At 48.6% G+C, this 9,360-nt stretch overlaps 1 protein-coding gene across 1 annotated transcript; it reads right to left on the bottom strand.

The window, feature by feature from the left end:
* Positions 1–36: 36 nt before the first annotated feature.
* Positions 37–5,648, bottom strand: VPS25 (vacuolar protein sorting 25 homolog). Its single transcript, XM_039256758.1, has 6 exons — positions 5,565–5,648; positions 5,206–5,351; positions 3,629–3,682; positions 2,914–3,002; positions 2,084–2,159; positions 37–670 (listed from the first exon to the last, which is right to left on the bottom strand). Exons 1-6 carry the CDS (start codon positions 5,615–5,617, stop codon positions 558–560), a joined length of 531 nt encoding a protein of 176 aa, XP_039112689.1. The 5' UTR covers positions 5,618–5,648; the 3' UTR covers positions 37–557.
* Positions 5,649–9,360: the final 3,712 nt, after the last annotated feature.

Below are 9,360 nucleotides of genomic sequence, written 5' to 3'. Positions count from 1 at the left end.
ACGCCCATTCCGCTAGTAACTTCCAACAGCAGGCAGTGGGGTTGAGCTTTTTAATATCATAAAATCAGTGTCGGGCCTGGCCTCTCACTGCCAGGCCCCTTACTGGGCCTCCTATCTTCATATTGCCTGGAAGGCTGCCTGCAGCCAGGGCTTCTCCCGTCCCCTAGGAAGGATCCAGCACCAGCCTGGGAGGGGAGGCAATAGCAGCTAAGGGGGTGGAAAGGGGCAGAGACAGAAGCTTGTGCAGGCGCGTGTATACGTACTTACGTGTGTGAACACATGTGGAGTTATAGGCTTACAGACCCTGGCTCGGGGGCAGTCTAGGATGGGAGAGGAGGTAGGGCAAGGAGAAGCACATCTTGTCTCCTAGGCGCCTCAGCCTCGCCCTTCCCCAGGGACAGACACACGGGGTAAGTGGGAAACCCATCCCTGCACTGGAGCCCTTTTGAGTCTGGTGGAGTCACAGATCGGATCCAGTCTGTGGGGTCACTGGGTCTGTCTCCTTTTGAAAGCCCTGGAAGGGTGGGAGGTAAGAAGTAAAAGGAGACAGGTCTCTGCTAGAAGAACTTGACGCCTCGGCCATCGCTGACGGTGATGATCTCAGCCTTGTGCTCCTGCTGTAGGGCCTGCAGAGCCCGGAGCAGGGTTGCTTCATCCAGCCCATGGAACTCTGGAAGGGAGAGATGGGGAGTCAGGGACACTCGGCTCCTGGGTGCTTAAGGCCCCTGAGGAGAAGTCTAGCTGGAAGCTGAGACCCCCTGAGGCCAGGGTAGACATGTGCCATCTATACTACTGCAGCCGCCGCCAACCCCCCTGGGTTCGCCTTAGGAGTAAGGGGCAAAAGAAAGCTGGAGTCTCCATAAAATGTGAGTTCATGCTTTTCCCCTTCTGGGTACTTCTGTGAGACTCAACCCTCACGTGTACCCTCCACCCACGTGCCATTAGTATCTGATGTAGGAGAGTGACACCATCTACTTTTGGGCCACAAAGTGGGGGACAATTAAACCTAGGAAGGTCAAGGTCCTTGACACTAGAAACCAACCCTAGTTTGCACACCTGTACCTGTTTGCTGCATTAGGGCCACCTGTCCTTACACAAGGTATTGCCGTACCTCTGACCACGAGACTGGTAAGGGCCAGCACAGGTATCTGCCCTTTCCTACTTAAAAGGAATGAGGCTGGGAGCCAAGGGCTAGCTGAAAATCTGGAGATATGGCAAGATACTGCAGGGAGGTGTGAGAAGCAGGTGGCAAGCCCTAACAGGCTCACACACCTCACCCCCTGCGGGGGCCTACGGCCTGAGTCAGGGACCTTGCTTTCTGAGGAAGCCTCCAGCTTTGCCCAGCGTGAGTGGTGGGCTGGGCATAGCTGCAGCACTGAAGTCATGGGGCAATGGTGGGAGTAGCAAGCAGAGGCCTGCAGGGCAGGGGGTGGGGGAACAGCCAAGAGCTGTAACTCTGTTCCAGCAGCCAGGGCCTGGCAGAAAGGCGAGCTGCCCTTTCCTCCCCAGCTGAGATCGGAGTTTTTGGTGATCCTGGGGATCAGAATATGAAGTCAGAGATGAAAGAGCTAAGGGTATATTTACACTATGTAAATCAAACAATACGTAAACCCTTGCCTGGCCAGAAACCAAAGTATTTAAAAGGCCTGGGGGTGGGGATGGGGGTGTTGGCCCAATCCCTTTAGCTGACACCCACAAGTCTTGAGCCCTCTGTAAGAATAAAGGGTGAAAGAAAGCCAGCGTCAGCAAGGAATGAGATTTCAGGTTTAATCTTCCACCCTGGTTCCTCATTCAGCATCTACACCAGGAATTCTTCAGTTTTCATGGATCACAGATCCCTTTGAAAATCGCTTAATATGGACTCTATCCCTAGAACAATGCACATATGTCCCACTGGCAAAATTTGGGGGTATTTTGCAGGTAAATTCAGGTGGCTTGGGAAAATCTTGGACGTGGGTTAAGGAAAACCTTGTATCATGCAGTATTTGGAATTCAAAGGCAGGGATAGAAGTCTGAGTGTCAGCTCAACAAGGACTGGAGAGGATTCACATGAGAAAACTGGAGGCAAAGGGAGAAGCATTACCCTCATTCTCTGTGTCTTCCCCATTGGTCAGCTCATAGAGGGTGAACACGGAGTTGTTCTGGCCACTCCTGGAAACCTATGGACACAGAAAACAGGGACTGAATAAGGACTAGGAATCTCCTGGGAGGTGAGCTCACCAGCTCCACCTATCAGACCCAGGAGTGGTACCTGTTCCCAAACCAGGGCTCGCTGTTACCTCAGCAGGAGTGGCCTGAAAACCACAACCCCTACAGGTGCTATATTTATATGTGTACACACACATACGGAACCACTAAACCACAGGCCTTCACATGTCTGAGAAGTGACCTCTCATTTTGTTTTCCTGTTCAGGAATAGGTGGCATGTGTTTGTTATATTTGGGTTGTTGATGCTTCTTCCCCTCTTCTCTCCTTTGGGAAAGTTTAGGGCTGGTGGTGGCTAGGAATTTGGGGAAGAGAGTTTGTCCCCACACCCACACTGGTTCAGAATGTCTCCTTCATATTGTGGACAGCCCCAAAGGGCCTCTTGGGGGAGGGGCCCCAGGTTTCTTTTTCTTTTTTTTTTTTGGTCCTTCCTCTCCTCATTTATCTTCTGTGGCCAGAGACACCAGCCAACAATAGTACTCATGGTTCCCGGCACTGCATTCTCCAAACATGGCCTCATGTAGCCTCTGTCCTCCTACAAAGGTAGGGAAGTTCTTTGCAGCCGATGAAAGGTTTGCCTGGAAGACCTATACTTCCTCTTTCTGCCCCTTCCCACTTTGCTCAGTCCAGACCTAGGAACACCAGGTATCTGCTGAACACAGATACGATTCTCCTTTGCCATGGGTCACTGCGGCAGAACAGTCTCACCCACTGATAGATGAGTTTCCCCCATTCTTCTGGCCTTCGCCACATGATCAGGAAGCTAGATTTGTTCTTATCCAACCACTCCAGGTTTCCTACAAAACAGATACTTATGAAAGCATCTTATGCTAAGAAGGGACAAAAGGCAAAACCAAGGTATAAAGAGTGGAAGAGATTCAGCTTTCAGGAAGTGAAATTCAAGATTTGTTTTACTGTTATTATCTGCAAGGCACGAATTCTCCTTCCCCTTCTCTCCAGGTCTCGGAACACAGATGGAGAGGTTTCAATAATGAATACCAATAGGGAAAAGGACCCAGGGAACTGGACTATCTTCTAGATAGAACACTATGGGTTCCAAGCCAGGGGAGAGAAAAGAAGTTGTTAAAGGCAAAGATTTGTGGGGCACCTGGCTGGCCCAGTCAGTGGAGTGGGCGACTCTTGATCTTGAGGTTGTGGGTTCGAGCCCCATGCTGGGTGAGAGAGATTACTTAATAAAATCTTAGGGGTACCTGGCTGGCTCAGTTGGTAGAGCATGGGACTCTTGATCTCAGGGGTTGAGTTTGAGCCCCATGTTGAGTATAGAGATTAGTTAATAAATAAGAATTTTAAAAAAATAAGATAAAATCTTTAAAAAAATAAAAAAACAAAGACTTGTGCCAAGCTGCCCTCAGGAAAACCCACGTAGGAGGAAAAATAAGGAAATCTGAGGACCTGAACCCACCTTTCTTCCTCAGTTCCTCTAATACAACCTGGATTGATTCCACAGGAAGCTTCCCTGGTTTAAAGTTAAGGGACCAGCATTGATGGAATGAGTTGGGTGGGATAAAAACTCTTGAGGCCAATCTCATGCAGAGAACCACCTGTCCCCTTCCTGTCCCTTCCACAGACATATATGTGCAAGTCCCCAAAAGGCTAAAATTGGCACTTCCTGGACACTAGGGGGAGGAAGATACTAGTTCAATTAAAAGGAAGAGCCACATGGGTGGCTCAGTCGGTTAAGTGTCAGACTTTGGCTCAGGTCATGATCTCACAGTTCCTGAGTTCAAGCCCGGAGTTAGGGTCTGTGCTGACAGCTCAGAGCCTGGAGCCTGCTTCAGATTCTGTGTCTCCCTTTCTCTTTCTGGCCCTCCCTCACTTGTGCTCTCTCTCTCAAAAATAAATAAACGTTAAAAAAAAAAAAAAAAAAAAGAGCTTTAGAAATGACAAAGTACTACCATTTGTCACCGTCTGTCTCCTCTCCTTCCTTCAGACTTTCTCCACAGATATTTTAGGTATGAATCAGGAAGCAAAAACAAATGACCCTTACTTCCTGGGAGGAGGAGAGTAGGTGGAGAAACTTCCTAAAGGTGGTAACAGAGTTTGAACTTCACCCAGAAGAGGACAGGAGATTTCAGAATCAAAAGGGCTCAGGTTGGAAAACCAGAGACTTGGCTTTGGGTCAGAGATTCTAAGCCCCGAATGACACCTGGGTATTCATCCCTACCTAGGACAGGAGGGTTTGATGCTGTATTTGCATTGGGGGTGGGGCTAAAATGGAAGTCACACATCCCGGCTCCTTCCCAAATCCAGTTTGGGTGGGAACCTGACTACTGGCGTGAAGGGGGTGGGAAGTCTGGGCATGTGGGCAAGTGCAGAAATGCGTGTGTGGGGCCTGTGGAAGAGCATGAGGGANGGCTCTGTGCTGACTGCCAGCTCAGAGCCTGGAGCCTCTTTTGGTCTGTGACTCCCTCTCTCTCTGACCCTCCCCTGCTCACGCTGTCTCTCTCTCTCCTAGAAATAAATAAAAAACATTAAAAAAAATAAAAAAAAGAGCTTTAGAAATGACAAAGTACTACCATTTGTCACCGTCTGTCTCCTCTCCTTCCTTCAGACTTTCTCCACAGATATTTTAGGTATGAATCAGGAAGCAAAAACAAATGACCCTTACTTCCTGGGAGGAGGAGAGTAGGTGGAGAAACTTCCTAAAGGTGGTAACAGAGTTTGAACTTCACCCAGAAGAGGACAGGAGATTTCAGAATCAAAAGGGCTCAGGTTGGAAAACCAGAGACTTGGCTTTGGGTCAGAGATTCTAAGCCCCGAATGACACCTGGGTATTCATCCCTACCTAGGACAGGAGGGTTTGATGCTGTATTTGCATTGGGGGTGGGGCTAAAATGGAAGTCACACATCCCGGCTCCTTCCCAAATCCAGTTTGGGTGGGAACCTGACTACTGGCGTGAAGGGGGTGGGAAGTCTGTGCATGTGGGCAAGTGCAGAAATGCTTGTGTGGGGCCTGTGGAAGAGCATGAGGGAGGATACGCTGTAGCTTCACGTTGTTGAAGAGCGGGCTCTCTTGCGCTTCCATCACCGTCATGCTGGACTGTTTGTGCAGGCGGCAGAAGGACAGGACCAGCGAGCACCAGGCGGCCAGCTGCTTCTGCCGAGTGTCCACGTTCGGCTGCAACCTGCCGGGTGAAGGGGGTGGGGCGCAGAATTAGAGGGCGGGAGAGGGCGAGAGGCAGCACAGCCGGAGGCGCATCTGGGGGACACAGTGAGGGACTAAGGGTGGTGGCGACCGGATCCGTTCTCCCCCTCCCCATTTGAAGAAGCAGGGCTGAGCCCGGGGTCCGGGGCAGGGGAGGGAGGCACAGCGGGGCTTCTCGGGGTCTGAGCCTCACGTAAAGAAGGGCGGGAAGCGATACTGCCACGGCCACTCGAAACTCATCGCCATCGTAGTAGCCCAGGAAACCCGGAACCTCCGGGCAAAGGACTTCCGGCCTCCGCTTCTGCACGTCCGGGCAGAAAGCAGAGCAGAAAGGTTCCGGAGGCCTCTCCGGAGAAGGGCAGCCCAACGGAAGGGATCTTGGTTCTCTGTCAGTCTCTTGCTATGAACCTGAAAATCCTTATGATTTAGAGCCCTGAGGGTTCTCTAGAACCCTCATTCAGTTCTAGAGAAGGGCAGTGACTTCCTCAAAGCGGGACAGCTGGTTGGTTTGTTTCCACTCTGCTACGCTTCTTTTGATATTAACACACGTGTCAGTTGCATTTAACGTAAACAACTCACAATTCCCCAGTCTCCTCAGTTAATGTGTCCTTCGATTCCACCATTCCCTGGTCTCCTACAGCACCCATGGGAGCACATTTGTAGCTTTTATTGCTGGAAACCGGTCGGCTTCCATGATTCAGAGCTGCCGTTTTGGACCACAGCCATTTATCTCTCACATCCTGACCTTCTTAGTCTCAAGACTCCGGACCCGCTGTGGTCTTATGTGACTCCTTACCCAGCCCAGCCCACCCAATCTTGTCCCCTTGCCTGTCTCTTTGCTGGTCACTTTCCAAACCAGGGTTCTTGCTCCCTGCCCCCACCTCCATCCTCTTGTTTTCCCTCACTCCTAGGCCGAGTTGGATTACTGGAAAAAATCATAAAACATGCTGGCTGACTGACCCCCAGATTCCCTGACTAACCTCACTAGCCCAACACTTTTATTGACTCCCTGTCACATCCCTCCAGGTAATTCTTCAAATTTTTTTATTTGTCAAGTCATTCCACCTGTCTCCATCTTCCCTCTTTCTGCAGAAAGACCTTCTCTTCTATTTTGTGAACTTGAGGCCAAACATGTGAACCTCTTAATCTTTCTCTCTTTGTCACCACACTTGATGCATCCCACAAGAACTTCTCTCCACTTTTACTCCTTCCTTTTGGACTCAAAGGAAGAAGTGTCACTCTTGCTCTACAAGGCCAACCTTTGGCATATCTTCTTGCCTCTTTTCCAACTGCCTCCAGGACTTCTCTGGGTATCAACTACCCTCTTTTCCTTTCCTCTGGCTTCTCTCCCCTAGTTAACAAACATGCTCAGATCATCCCTATTTGAAAATATGTACAGTTTCCTTGACTGCCACACTTTCAGTTTCCTATCCAGTCTTTAACCTTTTCCCCACCCAAGTCCATCCTTCATTGTGCACAGTTCCTGATCCACAGTAGTATCCAGCAAATAATTTGTTGCATGAATGGATAAACTGTTCTGTTGACAATGTTTTTTCAAAGGGCACTATCTCCTTTGCTTCCATGGCACTGCTTTATCCTTGCTCTGCTACTGTCTCTCTGATCTTTCTGTCTCATTTCCCCCTTATTCTTTAAATGTGTAAGTTTCCATTTATGGAAACTGAGACTGGGTGTCTCAGTTGGTTAAGTGTCCGACTTTGGGTCAGGTCATGATCTCACGGTTTGTGGATTTGAACCCTGTGTGAGGCTCTATGCTGACAGTTCAGGGGATGGAGCCTGCTTCTGATTCTGTGTCTCCCTCTCTCTCTCTCTGCTCCTCCCCTGCTTGTGCCCTTGCTCCCCCCGTCTCTCTCTCTCTGAAAAATAAACATTAAAAAAACAAAATAGGTGTGCATGTTTCCTAAGAACCTAACCTCAGCTTTCTTTCCTTTCTTTTCCTTTTCTCTTTTTCTTTTATTTATTTTGAGAGAGAGAGAGAGAGAGAGCCATGCGAGCAGGGGAGGGGCAGAGATAGAGTGAGAGAGAAAATCCCAAGAAGGCTTTGAACTGTCAGTGCAGAACCGGACTTGGAGCTTGAACTCATGAGCCATTAGATCATGACCTGAGCTACACTCAACCGACCAAGCCACCCAGGTGCCCCTCTCAGCTTTCTTTTTTCTTTTTTAAATGTTTATTTATTTTCAATAGAGAGAGACAGAGTGTGAGTGAGGGAGGGCAGAGAGAGAGGGAGACACAGAATCCAAAGCAGGCTCCAGGCTCTGAGCTGTCAGCACAGAGCCTCACACAGGTATATCCCTACCTGGGACTTGAACTCACGGACATTAAGATCATAGCATAAGCCGAAGTTGGAAGTGGAACCGACTGAGCCACCCAGGGTCCTTTTCAGCTTTCTTTTCAATACATCTTCTGTCTTGAGAACTTTCATCCTTCTCCTGGTTTCACTTGACATTTCTGTGCAAAAGACTACTAAATCTGTATTTCCAGCTCCAATCATTTTCCACCACCAACACCCCTCCCATTTCTAACTCTCTGTGGGACTTAAAAGCTTGTTCCAGTTTTAGCTTATATTGTAAATCCCTTTCTTCACGCCAGCTTCTCTCCCTAATGGCCATTTTCTATCATTACTTCCATCATTGTCCTAGTAACTCAGATTCAAAGCCTCAGTCAGCTTTAACCTCTCCTCTCTTTCTCCTTCTTCATATCCAGAGTCCTGCTGATTCCCTCTCCTGTTTTTTTTTTAAATTTTTAAAAAATTGTAATTTATTTCTTGAGAGAGATAGGGAGATGGAGCGTGAACGGGGGAGAGGTAGAGAATGAGGGAGACCCAGAATCCGAAGCAGGTTCCAGGCTCTGAGCTTTCAGCACAGAGCCCAACTCGAGGTTCGAACTCATGGACCGTGAGATCATGACCTGAGCTGAAGTCGGATGCTCAACCAACTGAGCCATCCAAGTACCCCTTCCCCCTCCTGTTTTTAATCATCTCTTCTACTTTTTATTTTCTACTTCTTCATTCATCACTCCTTTGGCCCATGTCCTCTTTTTCACAAGCCTGGATTATCACAATGATTTCCTAATTCACCTGTTTTTCTATGCTCTTCCGTAGGGGAAATGCACTCCATGTTAAGGCCTAGTCATGTACAAACCCTGCCATCACCCTCCTGTGATCACACCTGAGCTAGGTGTGACCCCCTCCTTTTTTTGCACTTAGATAACATTTGGTTTGTATTCCCTGCATGACTCTAATCACACACTCCATTGCTTTTGTTGATTGGTGCACATGCCAGCGCCTGTACTAGATGGAAGCCGTTGAGAGCAGAAACCAAGCCCTATCTAACCTATCTTTCCAACACAATATACCATACACAGTATCATCAGTATACCAGCATGCCCTTGATGTATATTAGTGAAACACAGGCAGGCAAATATGGGCCAAGAAAAGGATAGATATATCCCTGGGGAAGACCGATGCATTCATGGAAACAGAGCAGAGATTTGTCTCAAGTGAAAACCCAAAATGTCCTAGGGAACAGGTATGCCCTTAGAGAGACAGACATATCCTGAGAAGAGAAGTCTATCTCAGAGGATGAATAGATAGATACATTCTAGGAAGCATACAGGTATCTATTTATGGAATAGACAGGCATGTGCCATGGAAATGGATATGCATGTACTCAGGGAAGCAAAGAATTCAGCGAGGAGGGAAGGAAAGTCCCCAAAGAGGCTCCACATACCACAAAGAATAAACAGGTGTCTTTATGGAGAACAAAGTTGTTCTCTAGTATTTTTTTTAAATGTTTATTTGTTTTTGAGAGAAAGACAAACAGAGCGCAAGCAGGGCAGAGGCAGAGAGAGGACACACAATCCAAAGCAGGCTCCAGGCTCTGAGCTAGCTGTCAGCACACAGCCCGATGCGCGGCTCAAACCCACGAACCGTGACATCATGACCTGAGCCGAAGTCGGGCTCTTAACCG

This window comes from Hyaena hyaena, unplaced genomic scaffold (genome assembly GCF_003009895.1).
Source record: "Hyaena hyaena isolate Hyena2069 unplaced genomic scaffold, ASM300989v1 scaffold_589, whole genome shotgun sequence".
Taxonomy (NCBI): domain Eukaryota; kingdom Metazoa; phylum Chordata; class Mammalia; order Carnivora; family Hyaenidae; genus Hyaena; species Hyaena hyaena.
Note: the sequence above shows the minus strand (reverse complement) of the source record. Positions and strands in the feature narration are given on the sequence as shown.